This window comes from Oncorhynchus mykiss, chromosome 22 (assembly GCF_057628025.1).
Source record: "Oncorhynchus mykiss isolate SJ-2025 chromosome 22, ASM5762802v1, whole genome shotgun sequence".
In the NCBI taxonomy this organism is placed as follows: domain Eukaryota; kingdom Metazoa; phylum Chordata; class Actinopteri; order Salmoniformes; family Salmonidae; genus Oncorhynchus; species Oncorhynchus mykiss.
Genome location: NC_143043.1, coordinates 17,872,134 through 17,893,892, shown reverse-complemented (window position 1 = coordinate 17,893,892; position 21,759 = coordinate 17,872,134). Strand labels below are relative to the sequence as shown.

General features: G+C 40.6%; 1 protein-coding gene across 4 annotated transcripts in view; it reads right to left on the bottom strand.

The window, feature by feature from the left end:
- LOC110501483 (STE20/SPS1-related proline-alanine-rich protein kinase) overlaps window positions 1–20,892 on the bottom strand; it is a 35,643-nt gene extending 14,751 nt beyond the window's left edge. Inside the window, exons 1-15 of one of the 4 annotated variants that reach the window (XR_016490546.1) lie at window positions 20,428–20,892; window positions 18,749–18,861; window positions 18,315–18,423; window positions 17,851–17,992; window positions 14,317–14,372; window positions 10,993–11,102; window positions 10,799–10,900; window positions 10,509–10,642; window positions 10,158–10,206; window positions 9,984–10,049; window positions 7,981–8,052; window positions 7,438–7,564; window positions 6,834–6,875; window positions 4,659–4,715; window positions 3,770–3,837 (exon numbers count right to left, since the gene is read on the bottom strand). Coding sequence is in view for 2 of the 4 variants with exons in the window: in XM_021579082.3 (XP_021434757.3) it covers window positions 3,770–3,837; window positions 4,659–4,715; window positions 6,834–6,875; window positions 7,442–7,564; window positions 7,981–8,052; window positions 9,984–10,049; window positions 10,158–10,206; window positions 10,509–10,642; window positions 10,799–10,900; window positions 10,993–11,102; window positions 14,317–14,372; window positions 17,851–17,992; window positions 18,315–18,423; window positions 18,749–18,861; window positions 20,428–20,533 (1,349 nt within the window). In the remaining 2 variants the exon portion in view is untranslated. The remainder of the gene's footprint in view (window positions 1–3,769; window positions 3,838–4,658; window positions 4,716–6,833; window positions 6,876–7,437; window positions 7,565–7,980; window positions 8,053–9,983; window positions 10,050–10,157; window positions 10,207–10,508; window positions 10,643–10,798; window positions 10,901–10,992; window positions 11,103–14,316; window positions 14,373–17,850; window positions 17,993–18,314; window positions 18,424–18,748; window positions 18,862–20,427) is intronic. The other 3 variants (XM_021579082.3, XR_016490547.1, XM_021579083.3) reach the window with 3 other exon arrangements.
- Between the last annotated feature and the right edge of the window lie 867 nt (window positions 20,893–21,759).

The window sequence follows — 21,759 nt, the reverse complement described above, 5'->3', positions numbered from 1 at the left end:
CAAGGAGGAATGGGAAAAAAGTCAGTCTCTCGATGTGCAAAACTTATAGAGACATACCCCAAGCGACTTACAGCTGTAATCGCAGCAAAAGGTGGCGCTACAAAGTATTAACTTAAGGGGGCTGAATAATTTTGCACGCCCAATTTTTCAGTTTTTGATTTGTTAAAAAAGTTTTAAATATCCAATAAATGTCGTTCCACTTCATGATTGTGTCCCACTTGTTGTTGATTCTTCAAAAAAAAATACAGTTTTATATCTTTATGTTTGAAGCCTGAAATGTGGCAAAAGGTCGCAAAGTTCAAGGGGGCCGAATACTTTCGCAAGGCACTGTACATAGCACATACAGCTAGCCACTTTATCTCTCTGAGTTTGGGCTGAGTTTGGGCTGATTCTACAGTACATCGCTCCCCATACGCTGCAAAGAAAAACAGGCTCAAACGCCTGCAATGAATGGAACTCTGGTCACTGAGAAATAGCTACAGCCCCACTGCTCACAGAAGCGTCCATTTATTTACATGTCAAGGTTAGAATAATTACACTTCTCTAGTAGCCAACCCTCTAGTTGGCCTGCTGGCGTGCAGTGGAGGGGAAGGCTTTGTGTTGCGCAGGGGGCCTGGGGAGGCCTCTTCAGATGCTGACTTATCTCATCGACCCAGAGTCTACTCTGCACCCAGCGCGGCATTCAGAGCATCAGGGAGCAGAAGGCAGACTTTAAAATGTCCAGAAACACTTCATTCTCTATGTCTGGGGCAGACATCTTAACGCGCACGCGCGCAGTTTGGCACATTTGCATTGCATATTCTGCTTTCAGACAATGGGTTTAAATCTGCTTCCATTTTGCTGAGGGGGAAGTAAAAAGGATCTCAATTCAATGCAATACATATAAGCTACGTTCTTCTTGGGAAAGGATGAGTGCTTAGAGGAGTGTTGAGGCCAAATCAACACTAATTATCATATCATTAAAAAAAACACATATATAAACAGTGATAAGTCTGAGCCGAAATCTAATCCTAAACCTATTCCATATTGGTGACAAGTCTTGCTACAGCCTTTAATTGTGTTCTAGCAATTGGTCTTTAACCTGGCCAGTGGCTGAAAACGTCTGGATGAGCTGAAATTAAGGTTAGGTCAGGTCAGGTCAGTGTTGGTAGCAGTCTGGTGGCAGCGCAGGTCATTCGCAGGTCATTAACAGCCCTCCAATTCAGGGATGGGCAACTGGTGACCCGCGGATCTATTCTCCCCCCCCCCCCCCCCCCCCCCCAACGAAATATATACACTATACAAAACATTAAGAACACCTTGCTCTTTCCATGACAGACTGACCAGGTGAATCCAGGTAAAAGGATTCATTCATTTGTTAAATCCACTTCAATCAGTGTAGATGAAGGGGAGGAGACAGGTTAAAGAAGCCTTGAGACAATTGAGATTCAGAGGGTGAATGTGCAAGACAAAAAATGTAAGTGCCTTTAAACAGGGTATAGTAGTAATTGCCAGGCACACCGGTTTGTGTCAAGAACTACAACGCTGCTGGATTTTTCATGCTCAACAGTCTCCCGTGTGTATCAACAATGTATCAATGTATCAATCAACAATCTAGCCAACTTTACACAACTGTGGGAAGCATTGGAGTCAAATTGGGCCAGCATCTCTGTGGAGCGCTTTCAACACTTTGTACAGTCCATTCCCTGACGAATTGAGGCTGTTCTGAAGGCAAAAGAGGGAGCTGCAGCTCAATATTCCTAATGTTTGGTATACTCAATACTGAACAAAAATATGTTCCATGAGCCAAAACGTTTTTTTTTTTAAGAAGAAATGTTCCATATGCACAAAAAACGTATTTCTCTCAATGCACAAATGTGTTTACATCCCTGTTAGTGACCATTTCTCCTTTGCCAAGATAATCCATCCCCCTGACAGGTATGGCATATCAAGAAGCTGATTAAACAGCATAATCATTACACAGGTGCACCTTGTGATGGGGACAATAAAAGGCCACTCACTCTATGTGCAGTTTTGACTAACAGCACAGTGCCACAGATGTTTCAAGTTTTTAGGGAGCGTGTTTTGGCATGCTGACTGCAGGAATGTCCACCAGAGCGGTTGCCAGAGAATTGAACATTCATTTCTCTACCATAAGCTGCTTCCAATGTCGTTTTAGAGAATTTGGCAGTAAGTCCAACCTGCCTCACAACCGCAGACCACGTGTAACCACACCAGCCCAGGACATCCACATCTCGCTTCTTCACCTGCGGGATCGTCTGAGGGGGGGGTGGAGGGTGCTGAGGAGTATTTCTGTCTGTAAAAAGCCCTTTTGTGGGGAAAAACAAATTATATTTGGCTGGGCCTGGTTTCCCAGTGGGTAGGCCTGGCTGCCAAGTGGGTGGGCCTATGCTCTCCAAGGACCACCCATGGCTACACCCCTGCCTAGTCGTGAAATCCATAGATTAGGGCCTAATGAATGTATTTCAATTGACTCCAACTCAGTAAAATCGTTGAAATTGTTGTTCAGTGTATATATATAAACTCAACAAAAAAAGAAATGTCCTCTCACTGTCAACTGCGTTTATTTTCAGCAAACTTAACATGTGTAAATATTTGTAATAACATAACAAGATTCAACAACTGAGACATAAACTGAACAAGTTCCACAGACATGTGACTAACAGAAATTTAATAATGTGTCCCTGAACAAAGGGAGGGTCAAAATCAAAAGCACAGGCCTCGGAGTAACGCTCATTCCTTCGACGATAAACGCAAATCCGACCATCACCCCTGGTGAGACAAAACTATGACTTGTCAGTGAAGAGCACTTTTTGCCAGTCCTGTCTGGTCCAGCGACAGTGGATTTGTGCCCATAGGCAACGTTGTTGCCAGTGATGTCTGGTGAGGACCTGCCTTACAACAGGCCTACAAGCCCTCAGTCCAGCTTCTCACAGCCTATTGCAAACAGTCTGAGCACTGATGGAGGGTGTAACTGGAGCAGTTGTTGTTGCCATCCTGTACCTGTCCCGCAGGTGTGATGTTTGGATGTACCGATCCTGTGCAGGTGTTGTTACATCTGGTCTGCCACTGCGAGGACGATCAGCAGTTTCTCTCTTGTTAGGTCAGTCACTGATAGTCAATGAAATAGCTAATTTCAGCAAAAGTTATTTAGATTGCTAAATTAGTTTAGCAGCCAGCTATCTACATTTTTTATCATGGTTTTATTACCGGCCAGGGTCCTATATTGATTTGATTTTAGTAACTCTCACTCCCATATCATAGTCAGAACTGTAAACATTCTCTCCACCCTATGGCAAAATGTGTATAATTGCAGGAAAATAGTTCTAAAACAGCTTATTTTCCTCTCCGCCCAATGGCAAAATGAGTCCAATTGCACAAAATGAACTCTAAAACTTGAAGCATTTCTCTCCACTGTCAAGGGGGCCACTTGGTGGGGGGGGGGGGGGGGGGGGGGTATGGATGTGACTACGCAGACCTGCCAGCAACTGTGCAGTCCCTCATGATGAATTCAGATTTTTTTGTGGCCCCTACCCCCATCAAAGTTGTCCATCCCTGCTCTAATTCAATCCCTGAGAACACAGAAATGCAGAGCGGAGCAAATGGAGAGTCAATGGAGTGTAACACTCTCCTCCCTCCAACACAACCGCTCAGCCAGATTAGAGAGAAAAGGCCCTTGGTTCTGTCAGATGATCCCATTAGAGGGCCAAGACATCATTAGGTCATCATTGGGTCTATTAGCAGCAGGACAAATTCAAACTCTGCTTACCTTAGCCTTAGGACCATATTCAGAGCAACTTGAATATAGGGCCCTGTGTTCTTCTCAAACGGTTGCACCTATAAGTAAAGAGTGAGTCTAGTGAGTCAATAAAGCCAGCAAGTCCTCAATATCTCCTGGAGTATAGAAAATATATATCTGTATCTTGCACTGTGCTGAAATTATTAAACTACATAACCAACAAAAGTATACATGAATTAAATCACACAAAATACATTCAATATCTACAGTGTATATACTTCTATTGATGTACTCTGACAAGATTATTGAGTTCTGTTTATGAGGAGGCACAATCAGTAAAAAACATTTTTTATTTAACCTTTATTTAACTAGGCAAGCCAGTTAAGAATAAATTCTTATTTACAATGACGGCCTACACCGGCCAAACCCCGGGCGATGTGGGTCATTTGTGCGCCGCCCTATGAGACTCCCAATCACTGCCGGTTGGGATACAGCCCAGGATCGTATCAGGGTCTGTAGTGATGCCTCTAGCACTGAGATGCAGTGCCTTAGACCGCTGCGCCACCCGGGACCCTTGACGCTGACTAGATCCTGACTCAACAAAGTAAGAACCGCAGTAGCACTTATGGCCTCTATCATTGTTGGACACGGGGGATGAACCTCAAACTACTCTGGCTCATTTCTGAAATGACAATGGCCAGTGAGAGAATGACACAGGGCCTTTTAGATGACTTTAGAGCTGGCAGTATCAGCAGGATGGCCATTTACTCAGAGTTATTACCTGCTGAAAGGGCCCCTCCAGGAGCCACTGGGAGACTGGCACATACTCACACATAATCAGTGGGGCATCAAGGTCACTGAATCATGACAAATTAACGTCTGCCTCTGCTGCTGGTGGTGATGATACTGAAACCCTCACCTGGGGATGCTGAATGGATAGCCCTTCAATGGGAACACTATTGGCATTCTCCTCATCCTGTGGCACAAAACGAAAGGCATTTAGTAAACTATATATTTTGGTGTGCTTTGGAAAGGGTGTTTAGTGGGTGAACATTGTTAAGAATAGCAAATATTTGCCCAAGATCAAGGTCATGGTCAAGGTCATTGCTCAACTCGGTCAGCAAATAGAGAAGAGTCAATAGAAAACAATCAATATGTAAAACATTTTGTTGTTTTGTTTATGAACATTCAAAAAGAGAAAGCATCTACAATTGAAGTCGGAAGTAAATACATTTAAACTCAGTTTTCCACAATTCCTGTCATTTAATTCAAGTAAAAATTCCCTGCCTCAGGTCAGTTAGGATCACCACTTTATTTTAAGAAAGTGACATGTCAGAATAATAGTAGAGAGAATTATTTAATTCAGCTTTTATTTATTTCATCACATTCCCAGTGGTTCAGAAGTTAACATACACTCAATTAATATTTGGTAGCATTGCTTTTAAATTGTTTAACTTGGGTCAAACGTTTCAGGTAGGCACAATAAGTTTGGGGAATTTCGCCCATTCCTCCTGACAGAGCTGGTGTAACTGAGTCAGGTTTGTAGGCCTCCTTGCTCGCACACACTTTTTCAGTTCTGCCCACAAATGTTCTATAGGATTGGGGTCAGGGCTTTGTGATGGCCACTCTAATACCTTGACTTTGTTGTCCTTAAGCCATTTTGCCACAACTTTGGAAGTATGCTTGGGGTCAATGTCCATTTGGAAAACCCATTTGCAACCAAGCTTTAACTTCCTGACTGATGTCTTGAGATGTTGCTTCAATATATCCACAATATTGTCCTGTCTCATGATGCCATCTATTTTGTGAAGTGCACCAGTCCCTCCTGCAGCAAAGCACCCCCACAACATGATGCTGCCACCCCTGTACTTCACGGTTGGGATGGTGTTCTTTGGCTTGCAAGCCTCCCCCTTTTTCCTCCAAACATAAGGATGGTCATTATGGCCAAACAGTTATATTTTTGTTTGATCAGACCAGAGGACATTCTCAAAAAAGTATGATCTTTGTCCCTATGTGCAGTTGCAAACTGTAGTCTGGCTTTTTTAGCGGCCTTTCAGGTGATGTCGATATAGGACTCGTTTTACTGTGGATATAGATACTTTTGTACCCGTTTCCTCCAGCATCTTTACAAGGTCCTTTGCTGTTGTTCTGGGATTGATTTGCACTTTTCACACCAAAGTACGTTCATCTCTAGGAGACAGAACGCGTCTCTTTCCTGAGCGATATGACGGCTGCGTTGTCCCATGGTGTTTATACTTGCGTACTATAGTTTGTACAGATGAACAAGGTACCCTCAGGCGTTTGGAAATTGCTCCCAAGGATGAACCAGACTTGAGGAAGTCTACAATTTTTTTCTGAGGTCTTGACTGATTTCTTTTTATTTTCCCATGATGTTAAGCAAAGAGGCACTGCGTTTGAAGGTAGGCCTTGAAATACATCCACAGGTTAACCTCCAATTGACTCAAGTTATGTCAATTAGCCTATCAGAAGCTTCTAAAGCCATGACATCATTTTCTGGAATTTTCCAAGCTGTTTAAAGGCACAGTCAACTTAGTGTATGTAAACTTCTGACCCACTGGAATTGTGATACAGTGAATTATAAGTTAAATAATCTTACTTGTGTCATGCACAAAGTAGATGTCCTAGCCGACTTGCCAAAACTAACATTTGTTAACAAGAAGTTGTGGAGTGGTTGAAAAACGAGTTTTAATGACTCCAACCTAAGTTTATGTAAACTTTCGACTTCAACTGTATATACATTCGACCTTGCTAACATCCATGAGTCAGAGAAACTGTGGGGTAAGATGTACTAGGTTTATTTGAGATTTCATAACGGATACATAACCTGCTCCCTGTTGAGGCAGACAATTAGATTTTCCAATGAAGCCCTTTGTAAAGTAATCAAATTACACAGAAACAGACAGAGGCAAAGTAAGTCAATTATTCTAGTCAATGTGCAGGTTTACACACTCACAACAATCTTACTTCACCCACAATACACCTAAGCGTCTGTCTCTATGATATTAAAAATACTTTAACAATGACAAATCAGGTACTCCATATTTGTTTATAGAACAGAAAAGAGCTAACTTACATCTTCGCCCTCGTCTTCGTTGTCCTCTCTGAGCCTTCGCGACTGGAAGGTAATATCAAACACAAACAACATTATATTCTCAGTCTTGACGAATCTAAACACGACTGGCAGATGTAGAGCTCAAACACCTTCGAACACAATCCCTGCAGAATAATTATCATAATGTAGCGTAGAGGAGAAAAACAAACAAGTAAAACTGACCCAGGTAGAATATCATTATCGGCATTTTATTTGTTGTATCTTTGCTTTGTGTAATTTTCCCTGTAAGAGACATCAGGTAAGGCATCTTGTCAAAGAACCTTTTGATATTTGATCATAGCTGGCTCCCCGCTCCATCCTCAGCCCCCTACAGCTATCTTCAAACCCTTACCAATTACCTTTAGCGACATGTCACAGGCCCCTCTCTGAAACAAAGCTTGCTCGCTGCTTTCACAGAAATACATTCAGCTAGAGAATGACTGTAGAAAGGCAAAACAAAAAGGAAGGATCAAGCTAGCCAAAGTGCAGGTAAAAAGCATAGAGAATTGCCCTCAACATTAGCTGTTGCTTTTTCCCCCAGCCCCTGTGGCCAAGTTTTGATGTGTATCTCTTGTTATGGTCTCACCTACCCTGCCTTGATTGACAGCAGCCTTGCCCTCCTCACTCCCTACATCGAGCTCGTCATCGCTCCACTCCCAGTCTCCGTCCTCCATCTTGTGCAGGTGGCCACTGGACCCTGGAACTCTCCTCACCTAAGCCAAACACAGCACAACCGTTTAGACATCCCATCAAACTGTAGGGTTGAGAGACAAAAGACATTTAGTAGCCCACACACCTTCTAATGTTCTCTCAGTAAGGTTAAAACCAACACAACATTAAATGGCATTTACTTGGCCTATATGATGAGCTGATGCGATTTTTGAAATATTTCATCAAATGTGCAGGTGGATACCAGTAAGCATTTCACAAACACTTAAGCTCGGATTCCTCTCAGAGAGTTTTTAAGGTCTACAAAATGGCTGCTATGAGCTAGCAGAGAACATAAGAACAAAATAGAACAAAAATGAAACGAAGAAAAGGAAACACACACAACTCCTTAAAGCAGCTAACTCTGGATGAATCTAAGTGGAAGCCCCAGCATTCTAGGGCTAAGTCAAAGAACATGTACCCTTCTGATGGCATCAAGTTCTTTCGCTGAACCTGACACAGAGCCCATGCTCCTGGAATTCTGCTCTGGCTCCTTGAGCAAAAAAAAAAGCATCAGTCCACTGTGTGTGGATGCATGTAACAGTTCAGTGCCCTGTATGTCTCTTTACACACAAACACGGTACCGTCAAGCTGCCAAAGCATGTGAACAACTACATTTAGTATTTAATATTAATAGGAACATTTATGAGCATGCACACTTAGAGAAATGCACAAAGGGAAAATATGGGATGAAGGAGTACATACAGGCAAATTACAGGAGCAATCTATAAATGCTCTGAATCGATACTGTATCCTCTGTGTACTGGCGTAGCAAATCAATCTCAGTATTATATCAGTATTATTTTCCAACTTTGAATTACGTAACACATCAATGACTGCTGCAACGCACCGTAATCTTTGATCAATACCTCCTGCAGGTCGCCCTATGAAGAGATCAACTAAGGAGCAGGGCTGCCCTCTTCTGGCCAATGAACAACTGCATAAATTCTGTCATTTGCCTAGAGATACATGTCTAGAATGTTACTATTGTGTATTAACTCTGGTTGAATTAATACACCTGCAGAGGAGGTGGGAGTCTCCGTGAGGAAGGGAGATAGACAGAATGAGGAAGGTAGGCAGGATGGGAGGGAGAGTGAGGGAGAGGGTAGTAGACAGACAGACTGAGTAAGGGGGTCAAAGGGGAGAGAGTCTGATCTGGTCGGTGATGTGGACAGGTTACAGAGTACTGAGATGACCATGTTTCTGCAAGGATGCCTCTCTGTGCAGGCTAGCCTGTGTCTGCTGAGTGGATAATGTGGGTGATTCTCCATAGGTCAGAACAGCACACCAACAGTTCTAGTGGTGAAACAGGACCAGAAGACAGACAGGATCGGAGGATCAGGGTTGGCTGCAGAGGGTATCATGATTACATCGCAGCCTCAGAATAGAATACTAATCATTCTACAATCAACCATAATATCTCATTAAAGCTGCAATATGTAACTTTTTGGGAAACCCGACCAAATTCACATAGAAATGTGAGTTATCGATCTGTCATTCTCATTGAAAGCAAGTCTAATATGTGGTAGATCTGTTGTTCTATGTGAGCTATTTCTACGCTTCCCATCTTTTAGTTTAGTTTTTGCGTCTTTTACTTTCGATTTTGTACACCAGCTGCAAACAGCTGAAAATACAATATTTTTGGTTAGGGAAAATATATTTAACAGCGGTTTAGATGGTACAATGATTCTCTACATTATACTTGCTTGTTTTGTCACATATACTGAAATTAGGCAACTATTAGAATTTTACCCACCAGGAAATGGCAGAGCGATTTCTGGATAGTGCACCTTTAAACCATGTTTGCCAAATTAGTCAACCGACCCACACACGATCTGAATGATTGTGACTGTTCTGACCAGCATACTGTTCTCCCCTCTGTCTGACAACTCTGTCACGATTCACTTCCATCTCTATTGACATTATGCTTTGCTAAATGACTTGGTCATGCGACACCTCCACAATCCCCCATGTCCTCCAGTCACCCATGCCATGTCAGTGAATTTCCATCCAACTCGATCACCCTGGCCTTTTTGCCTTCTGGCAATAGGGTCTTCGCACCCATTACTTCAGTAATCCACATGTAGGACGATGGCGATCCAATATATCTTTGTCCGCCACTTGCAGTGAGCGTCTGAGCAACGTTACGGACCACTAATGCAAGAGTTGTAAGCACATCTATTCTGCATGACTGATATTGCTCCAGGAGTGGCCCATATTTGCAGCCTCACAGAACAGTTTGATCACAAAGTGAATGACGTGTTGATCAGTAAGAGAGAGAGGGAGAGGACACTCAATGTCTGTTGACTGGCGGAGTGTGCTGCCAACCCCTATCATCTTACCATCTCTTATCATCTCTTTGTTCATAATGTTCAGTCAATATTGGGTCTGCTTTACTGGGAAGGATGTTTGTTTAGACATTACCCTTTTGGCTCTCTGGGTTATGTTCGGGGCTCTGCATAGCAGCTTTTCGATCAGATATTCTCTGTTCTGCAGATGAAAATCACAACCCATGTTAAGCAAATCTACATATGAAATTCTTTAAGCCTCAAAAAAAGAAAAAAAAGAACAGGTCAAATCCTGGAGGTAAAATCATACCTTGGCTTTCTGGAAAAATTTACATTTCAAAAGTTCTGCTGCTGTAGGCCTGAAGAGAAGCAAAATACATGGAGATATAAGAACACATTCCAATCATTGGCCTAGAACTGAATGTACAATTCCTCGAATCTGTCTGTGTGAGAATAGATATTCTTGGGTGGGTGGGTATGAGTGAGCCCACTAAACATGAAGACTATATTTCAGGACTCTCCTGAAATGTGTCTGACATTCTACAGAGACTCGATCAACTCCCAAGGCCATCAGATTTACTTCATCATCAACCAGTGACAGACTCTACAGATTTAGAGAGTAGGCCTAATGCAGTTCACAGAATGGCAGACATGTACAAACCTCTTGGCGGGCTCCTTCTGAAGGCACAGGGTTATTAGCTTCCTAAACGATTTCCCATATTTTTTCAGCATCTCTTTGTCCTCCACACCCGTGTCTAGGGTGGGAGGATCGTTCTGTAAGGTCAGCATTAAGACCTGGGAAGAGAAGAGGAAGGGTCAAAGACATTCAAGTGTTCTCTCAGAGGTTACATAGACATAGGGTAGTAATTTGCCTTTTCATGGTTTATTAGTTAAGATGTAGGCCTATTTCGCTTCCTGTCTAGGATCTAGATATGCAGTGATCAGGCTCACCTTCATGGGTGGGTATCGGTGGTAAGGTGCAGACCCTGTGGCCAACTCTATGGCAGTGATTCCAAAACTCCAAATGTCTGCTTTGAAGTCATAGCCTCGTACCTGTGGACATGGCGGAGCTACTGTTAGTGTTGTACAGTCTAGGTGAAAACAGATAGTAGATGTTACTAAAACTGGCCACAAGATAGTCTCACCTGTTCCATCACCTCAGGGGCCATCCAACATGGTGTGCCCACAAAAGTCTTCCGTACTTTGTTTCTGGTCATATCTCCTCCAGTGGCCAAAAAGGCACTAACTCCAAAATCTATGAAGAAATATGGATAATTCAGATGACATGTATGGATGTAAATGTTATACCTCATTAACATCTGATAGAAAGGGATAATAATGTTTTGCGGTATTTGCTCAAATATACTCAAACCACAGTATAATATTCTACCACAGCTAAATGTGACTTGTACAGACATGTAGTATCAGGATAGTTCCAATCACTAGGTTTCATCTGACGAAGGAATCTGATGAACTAAAAATCTGTGACCGTTTCACAAGTATTTCATGTTATACACCTTATACAAACTGTGCACACTCCAGCTCTTCAGTTGCATTTGTGTTAGAATGGTTCTCCTTGCTGTGTTTGTAGGCTAAAGGTCGTCCAAGTACATGAAAGACTGCAGGCCTCCAGTGATTTATGTTGGGGGACCTGTTTGACTACCTTTGTGTTATTCAGTAAATGGGTCGTTCCACCAATTCGGTGCACTTTGAGATGTGTAACTTTGTGGGGAAAACAATGTCACCTAATTGTAGCATTCTGTCATAAAGAGCACATGCTAAACTTAATAAAAAACTTGTTTTCCCATCTCAAGAGGTTAAATTACAAAAGATACTATAGTAATTGTCTATTAAGTGCCAAATAAAGTAACAGGGTTGACTGTAACATGATTGAATGCAAGCTTCACAAAACAAATTGAATAGTTCAAACTTTTCTAGCAAGTTATTATTGATCCACCAGTTTTCCACCACAAAACTCAAAAAATGTCAAAAAAAGAGTGCTTTTAAACTATGATTTTACTGTTAGATGTTCATAGCCTCTTTTGAAAAAAATATAGTTTTACCATATTAAAACAACAGTTCAGTTCATGTAACAGGGTTGACCTTAAAATGAGGGACAGGTTTTGACCTTGAAATGAATCAATAATCATATGAAATATTACTTTGTCAGAGCAACACAATAACTATGGCCTTACAATATTGGTGAAAACTTGCAGAAATGTTGGGGTTAGGGGGATTAAAATATTCCTAGAAGTCACCGAGGAGGGTAATGTCAACATGCTGACATTTGGCACTTTAGCAATACTTTATTTATATTAAAAATCTGATTTATTGAATTATCCATGTGGCCTATATTAAAAGCCACATCATTGAATATAACAGGGTCAAAATTGGTGCTCAATTAAAAAAAGATATGTATATATAAAAAGGATGCAAAAGGCACTCATTCTGTGGAAAGACCTAAATATTGTCAACCCCATGTTGTAGAAATACAAGAAATGTCTGTTTCGTGCAGAACATACTGAGTTGAACTAAATGCACTTATGAACTGGTACAGTTGAAGTTGGAAGTTTACATACACCTTAGCCAAATACATTTAAACTCAGTTTTTTACAATTCCTGTTTAAGGTCAGTTAGGATTACCATTTTATTTTAAGAAAGTGAAATGTCAGAATAATAGTAGAGAGAATAATTAATTTCAGCTTTTTTTTCTTTCATCACATTACCAGTGGGTCAAAAGTTTACATACACTCAATTAGTATTTGGTAGCATTGCCTTTAAATTGTTTAACTTGGGACAAATGTTTCAGGTGGCTTTCCACAAGTTTCCCACAATATGTTGGGTGAATTTTGGCCCATTCCTCCTGACAGAGCTGGTGTAACTGAGTCAGGTTTATAGGCCTCCTTGCTCGCACATGCTTTTTCAGTTCAGCCCATAAATGTTCTACAGGATTGAGGTCAGGGCTTTGTGATGACCACTCCAATACCTTGACTTTGTTGTCCTTAAGCCATTTTGCCACAACTTTGGAAGCATGCCTGGGGGGTCACTGTCCATTTGGAAGACCCATTTGCGACCATGCCTTAACTTCCTGACTGATGTCTTGAGATGGTGCTTCAATATATCCACATAATTTTCCTGCCTCATGATGCTATTTATTTTGTGAAGTGCACCAGTCCCTCCAACAGCAAAGCACCCCCACAACATGATGCTTCACGGTTGGGATGGTGTTCTTCGGCTTGCAAGCAATCCCCTTTTTCCTCCAAACATAACGATGGTCATTATGGCCAAACAGTTATATTTTTGTTTCATCAGACCAGAGGACATTTCTCCAAAAAGTATGATCTTTGTGCAGTTGCAAACCGTAGTCTGGCTTTGGAGCAGTGGCTTCTTCCTTGCTGAGCGGCCTTTCAGGTTATGTCGATATAGGACTTGTTTTACTGTGAATACTTTTGTACCTGTTTCCTCCAGCATCTTCACAAGGTCCTTTGCTTTTGTTCTGCGATTGATTTGCACTTTTCACACCAAAGTACGTTCATCTCTAGGAGACAGAACGCTTCTTCTTCCTGAGCGGTATGGCGGCTGCGTGGTCCCATGGTGTTTATACTTGCATACTATTGTTTGTACAGATGACCATGGTACCTTCAGGCGTTTGGAAATTGCTCCCAAAGATGAACCAGACTTGTGGAGGTCTATAAAAAAATTCTGAGGTCTTGGCTGATTTCTTTTTATTTTCCCATGATGTCTAGCGAAGAGGCACTGAGTTTGAAGGTAGGCCTTGAAATACATCCACAGGTACACCTCCAATTGACTCAAATGATGTAAATTAGACTATCAGAAGCTTCTAAAGCCATGACATCATGTTCTGGAATTTTCCAAGCTGTTTAAAGGCACAGTCAACTTAGTGTATGTAAACTTCTGACCCACTGGAATTGTGATACAGTGAATTATAAGTGAAATAATCTGTCTGTAAACAATTCTTGGAAAAAATACTTGTGTCATGCACAAAGTAGATGTCCTAATCGACTTGCCAACAAGACATTTGTGGAGTGGTTGAAAAACAAGCTTTAATGACTCCAACCTAAGTGTATGTAAACTTCCGACTTCAACTGTATATCTACATTAATGTTATATTCCTAGCAAATAAATAAAACACTTATAAAATACTAACTTTTTAAACTCAATATTTTGAGTGGGGCTGAAAGGTCTTCAGGACAGGAAAGAGAAACACGCAGTCAATATGTAAACTACTGCGTATTCGCTAGCTTCAAAAATATATTAATCTTTGCCATTTTACAAGTATATTCCTACTTTTGATTGGTGAAGTCTGGCATTATGTTGATTAGGCTGTTGAATTAACTGAATGTGTGGAAGCATCCTTAAAAAAGTACTATCTTTGTGGCAGTCAGTGAGCTGTGAGAATACAATTTAACAGGTGAAGATGAGGTGAGGGAGTGACATTACTCACACACCTGCAATCTGAACAGATCCGTCCTCTCCCAACAGAATGTTCCCAGCCTTCACATCCCTGAGGTCACACACACACAGCAAAAACATCCCAGTCAGGCCCAAACGGTATCTATCGACCTAAGTGGAGCAGGATCAATTGCATCCATGTGTACAAATTAGTTTTGCAGCCTACTGTCATTTGGAACACTGCCCAAGGGGGTAATAGTGGTTTACTTCTTTATGCCCTTGACATCCAGGCAAGTTCAAAGAACACAATCTGTCAATAAATTACATTGAAACAGTAGATAATGTCATCACAATTTAACTAATACCATGTAACTCTTAGATTACAATTTATAGATTAATACTATGTAACTTTTAAATACACTCTTTTAAGGAAGACCCTGTGCAAAGAATTAATGTTTAAAACTCCAGACAGTGGAGGCTCTTCCGAGGAGGGAGGGGATGATCATCCTCCTCTGTGAATTTCATAAAAATAAAAATAGTTAAACATTAAAAAAGTTACTTTTTTTTAGATAAAACTATACTAAATATATTCAGGTCACCAAATAATTGATTAAAACACAAGGTTTTGCAGTGAAGGTCTACAGTAGCCTCAACAGCCCTCTGTAGGGTAGAACCATGGTGTAGCCGGAGGACAGCTAGCTTCTGTCCTCCTCTGTGTACATTGACTTAAATACAAAACTCAGGAGGCTCATGGTTCTCACCGCCTTCCATAGACTTCCGGAGTATGTCCTCCAACCTATCAGAGCTCTTGTAGCATGAACTGACATGTTGTCCACCCAATCAAAGGATCAGACAATTAATCTAGTACTGAAAGCATTAGCTACAGCTAGCTAGCAATGCAGTGCATTACACATTGTGAGTAGTTGAGTCAAAGAGAGAGAAAGACAATAGTTGAACAGTTTTGAACAAATTCATATTTTTTTAAATGAAGGACAAGCGAGAGAGAGAGAGAGAGAGAGAGAGAGAGAGAGAGAGAGTGAGAGAGAGAGAGAGACTTATATTTTGTTGTATTTTTTTCAGTTTCACTTACTTAGCTAGGCAATGCAGCTAGTTTAGCCTACTCAAACACCCGGATCAAACAGAGTGGAAAGCTATGTTAGCTAGCTGGCTATGGCTATCCAACTCTGGAACTCTTTCAAGTTAAGGTAAGCTTTTGGTTTTATTAATTTATTCACTGCGGCCCGCCGGTGTAACTGCTAAACTGGTTGCTGCTGACTGTACACTGCACTGCATGATTGTAGGGGGTTTACTAATGTGTTAGTTCTTGCTGCTATGTTGACTATGACGTTAATATGGTGACAATGATGTAGGCTGTGTGTAGCGGTTAGCGGTTATGATATGAAAGTTTGGCTTGGAAGGGTTTTTTCGCCTGGTCACAGAAAACTGATGTGTTGTGCACTGAAGTCCACAAGCAAAGGGAAAAGGTGAGAGGAGAACATGTAGTTTTGGGAAAGAATAAAACTATCAAAGGGATCATGATTTTTTTATGTGGCTGCTATGAAAGTGAACTGTGTTTGAGTGTGATATGGGGTGTATTCATTCCGGCGATTCTGTTGGAAAAACGTTTCTTAAACGGATTAACATACTGGAATTTGTCCAACATAAACTCTCGTTTGCAACTGTTGGACATATGATTACACCCTAGATCAGCTAGATGCAGGCAGGAGTGTGCAAGGCGGTATTGAATGTGTCAATGTCTGTCACCTTGATTACTCAAATTTAGGGCTGACCCCATTTAGTCGACTGGTCGATAGGCTGAGATTTTTTTAGTTGAGCAGACCGAATTTTTTTTAGTCTAGCCATCTAAAAATATTTTTGGGCACATGAGACACCCGTCTGACTCACGGGGATGGCACACCAGTATCACCAGTAAAACATTTACCGTTAATTTCCATAATTTCTAATCTACAATGTTAGTTTTGTTATGGTCATTTCTGTTAATGCATTAAATATATTATTATCACAGTCTTTTACCGTTCTCATTGTCGGAGTGGACATGTTGTTTGCTGACCGCACAACCTAGGCTACACTTGTGAGAAACAAGTTACGTTTTTTTCATTCCATTTAGGAGTTGTCAATTTGTTAATTGTGGTTTGTTTTGTAGCGCTCCTGTAAATGTTGAGTAAGGACACGCACCTGATTATACATAGAAGTAGGCCTAGGCTACCTGGCCTGCACGCAAATGCAGGCCTATAAATGTACACATTTGGGGATCTGGTAGTATTTCTGATTGTCTTAACTAACCACCACTGTGGAACTTAATTTTTTCTTCAACTCAAACACCAAGTAAACAAAGTCTGTTTTTACATCCATTGAGAATGACAATAGTTCCTCAATGTAGCCTATTTCAAAATTCTTTCCAGCGCTCTTTTGATATCCGCTCAGCGTGAAAGGGGGGAAAAAATGTCATGCTCTGATCAGGTGAAGGAAACATCATAAAATAGGCCTACCTGATTACTTCTTATCCCTTGTGCAAATATCCTACAGCTATGTCTTTCTGGGGCTCACTGGATCTGGAAACTCTGAGGTCCCAGAATATTTTATACAATGTTGCAAGTTTAAGCTTCAGGCTGGACCCAAGTTAATAGCTTATACAATGTTTCTAGTTCCTTGCAGACAGGCCATGAGTAGCCAATGTGATTAATAGGATATTCATTTTTATCAGTATATTTTCTAACTGCAGGCTGCAATGTTTTTATTTGTTGGCTTTATGTAGGCTAATTTGACATAGTTGGCACTGGCAATATAAGTTACTTTTAGAATTGTTATTAACCATATGATAATGATTTTGAGATACATAGACTTTATTATAAATTAAAATAAACTTGCCCACGAAAATGTGCATATAAAAATCATAACTGGCACACAGATCGGTAGAAACGGTAAGATAAATTGGCACTCCAGATGGAAAAGGTTGCCGACCCCTGGTGTAGCCTATTAAGAGCGTAACAGCAGGAGCGTAACAGCAGAATCTGTGAATGCCATCAGAAGCAGGAGGAAGAGGGTTGGGAACAGGTTTCTTTTACTTCTGGTTAGGCTATCTTGATCTCTGTCTCCCTCGAGTCATTTGTGTGTCTTATTATTTAATCCCAGTGTGCTTAAAGCATCAGACAAGCTCAGTAGCCTACATACAGTATAGTTGATTTTATTAAAACACATAGGATGTGTCTATGTAGGGAAAGATACACATTTCAAAATGTCTACCAATCAATTGGTCGAAAGAACAGACGACTCTAGATCTAACAATATTTTTTTAGTCGGGGACAGCCCTACTAAAATGTCTCTCGACCTGTGTTGTAAACTTTCATTAATAGCCTAGGTTGTAGCAACCTCATGATAGGTATAGGGGAAAAATGTGAGTATCATATTGTAGCCTAAACCTATCGATGTTACAATGAGCTGGGTGAAGGGAATATGAATGACAGTCATCAAATATGCTGTAATAGAAATAAGGCTATGCTCATAAAAAAAATTATCGTCCTCCCTTTTCTTAAATGGCACCGACCATCACTGACTCCAGGGTATCTTACCTGTGAATCTGTCCGTTTCTATGCAGGTAGTCCAGCCCCTCAAGGACCTCTTTTAGTATGGTTGCAATGATGAGCTCATCTAGAACTCCATTTTTGTGCTCTCCTCTGCTAAAGGTATGCTTTATTATATCCAACATGGATCCTAAAAAGAGGAAGCAGACAGACAAACAGTGCCCACAATGCCCAATGCTGATATGTCAATTTCTACATAAGATCCTTCCATGTCAACTGTTCTATTGACCCATTCTATGTTAAGCAAGTTTGTTACAATGTTTGATATTCATCCCAGCCGTACATGGTGTGATAACACTTCACTTTTAATGTCACTGCACATAGGTCTACAGTAAACTGATCAAAAGGATGGACAATTGCTCGTTACATGTCGTGATGGTTGAAATTGTATGAGATCAATGTCATGACTTCATGAGTTCTATTTTGCTAGGTTGGTGAAGGTCAAAGCTTACCTCCACTCAGAAGTTTCATGACTAACCAAAGTTCATCCTTTACCACAAATGAGGTGTAGTAGGTGACAACATTTGGATGGTTGCATTGGCTCATGGCTTGAATTTCTTTCTATTGTATGAGAGGAAAGAGGCTCATATGAGAAACAAATTAAAGCTAACATCTTTTGACAACCTTTCTTATAACAAGGATTGTTCATAGGTAATTTGCGTCTCTAAAAATGAAGTGAACAAACACTGTAACTTATGGCTAATTTATTTTTCAAATGGACACTTGAGTGTAGCACAGCCCTCCTACTCAGCCTCTAATAGACATACACAAGAGAGAACAGCAAAGTCGAATTACAGCCCAATCAGGAAAGTATGGGCCAGAGAGAGCCCGAGGCACTGTGGTCACACACAATGAAAATATAGCCTTTATTTATTGTTGCTCTCACCAATAGCTCATCCATGCTGGTCTGGCATTTTTCCAAGTTGATTCTCTTTATGGCCACGCGTTCCTGTCTGGGGGTGCAGAGGGCAGCCTGCACTACGGCTGTGGCCCCGCTGCCTGGTATCACAGACAAATAGAGGTGCAATTATAAAACAGGGCAGGAGACAGTACAGTAACATTAAATGTGACCAAGGTAAACAGCATAAGGGATCATTGAAACATGCAGTATCATTGTGTGTCTGTTCGGAATATTAAATGTTTTTTGTGACATTTAAATAATAACTCATGTATATTCCATGACAGTTCAGAACGGAATTGAACAAATACAGTATGTGCAAACATATTTTCCAATGACATGTTAATTCCTCTGCATAACAGTCAGTGTATCCAAAGACAAAGCTGTGAAGAGGGGTTTATTTAAGAACCAGGCCATGCTAAGCTATAGTTGTCTTGTACTAAGAATGTGACACAGTACACACCATGCCAACTGCCGGTGACAGATAAGGATGAGAGGAGATCGGACTGCTCAACAGTTGATTATAAGCACAAAAAAAGATGACTGACTAGCCACAGCAGCTCGTGGTTGTAGTGCTATCCCTTATCAGCACTGATATGGCTTTCTTTGGCTGTCAGTGTCAGCTCAAATGTCTCTCACCGTTCACAGGTGCCAAAATTCTTAAATGAGCAGAAAACATTGAGTATTTGGGGAATTACTGTGAATAACTGCATTATAGGCCTACCAAACGAGGTCTGGCGTTATTAGCAGTAGGGGAGGTGGAGAGTGACACTCAGTATTGTTACAATGTAATGTAACCGGTTCTATAACTCCTTGATGTAACCTAATAGAAGTGAAAATAAACCTTGATGACCTATGAAACTTGACTGACCTGCTGAAACAATAAACTAAACATTCTTATCCAATGTAATGTTTTATCTATGGATTACAAAATAAAGACGATATATTGCTTACAGTGAGGCAAAGCAACATCTTAAAATGTATAGAATTATTTTTTACAACTATATATTAATTATAATACATTGACAGAAGGCGGCTTATAAATTATGTCTATAGGCTATTTGTCTTTCCTTTTCCAGAGACAATTAAATAATCTGTGACAACATTCTTACAAAGTAGACCATTTTTTGCATAGCCTAATACCCATCATAATCATAATAGGCATAATAACGTTGGACTGTTATTAAAACTGAATGTTACTCGTGTTTATTTTGTTTCGTGTAGCCTAACAGTAGATCCTCTTACTAACTTCAGAGTGGCATGCAATTCAATATCCCTTCTCTACCGAAGGATAACATGCCATTCCCGTGAGGACTGCATCCATGCATAGACTCATCTATTTCAATATTAGCCTACTGGACATGTGCCATAAATGAGCATCGTTCAGGATTGCATTAAAAACGCATTTACATTAAATTCCTACCCATACGAATACAACTTTACAATGACTATAAATATCTCTCAATATGATGAAATAAGTGGTTTCCTCTTACAAGAGCAAGCGAATAGAGGTTGTTATTAACATCCGCAATGCAAAGCATTAAAGAGACGCTGTTCAATATGAAAAAGCCGGTAGGCCCTCGTCGTCATTCACCGCTGATAACCGCCCGAGCCATATCCATGATAAAACATTATATCATTACACTATAGAAATGTAGCCTACTAACCTATGACTTCCTGTAACTCGTACGACTCCCTGGTAATTGGCCAGCTCGTTGTCAGCACTGGTTGCGGATTCTGGACAGGAGCCGGAGATTCGCCTTGCTCCGCCATGATGCTGCTGCTGCTGCTGAGCTAGCTACTTAGCGACCACAGACGGTAAAATGTGCATTCACTCCCGACTACAGAAGTGTCAGCTGCTGCAGAGCGTTACTACGGTTAGTGCTATCCTGAATCCTTGGGACGTCCCTAAACCCTAACCTTAACCCCTACCCTAACCCTAACCATAAGAATAGCCCTTACCATTACCATTACCATAACCCTTACCAAACCTTAACCCTACCTTAACTCTTACATTAAGCGTTTAAAACGTCAACTTCAATAGGGTGACGTCAGAGTTGGGACGCCCCAATGATCCCATTTAGACTTTTCCGCATTACTACCGCTTGCGATGAAAACATCAGGAAAATAAAGGGCCACATTCATTGTGCAACTTTCACCACAACGGCAATGTGTCATTTGACTTTATTATAACCCATTATATTAAAATGTCTACCCTATATGGTTTTAAACAACAACCAATAGGCTAAATATTAAAATAAATTATTTTAAAATTTAAGATTGCCTATTCTATTTCTCTAGATTATTCGTTGAATAGGCTGAATTCAAATAATCATGCTGGGGAAAAAAACACTTGAAATGTTGTGATAGGCCTATTAAAGTTGCCATTTTAAAAACAAATGTAAATTCCAACTCTGAAAGTTGTCTTTGTTAGTTGCCAAATCAAATATAATCAAATGAATTGCCTATTATTTGATTAATAAATTAATTAAACTTAACTTGAACAAATGAATTCGTTTTAGGCCTATGGCGTTGGTTACAGTTTAGCCTGGATATTTTGAATGACGCAGTGATGAACTGTCGTTGTGGTGAAAGTTGCACAATGAATGTGGCCCTTTATTTTGTATATTACATTGTACCCTGGATGATAAAAGTTGCTACAAAGTTCCACAGAGCGCAAAAAACAAAAAAAATCCACTAGATGGCAATATTACATCTTCAATCATATACCAACATTTGTGAGGCCCTACACTACATAATGCCTATGAGGTGTCTCTTGGTGAAAGTACATTACTGATTACAACAATATAAAAAGGTGTCCTTTTATTGAATTAATACATTCACATTCTGTATTTACACAACTCTATTAATTTCTAATCTCTTGTGGAAAGATTTGTCTGCCTAGGCTACAATTACGTGAGACTAGATCTGGGTAAACCGAGATTAATTAATTAATGCTATAATTTCCTCGACAAAAACATTATACAGCAGCTCTTCTG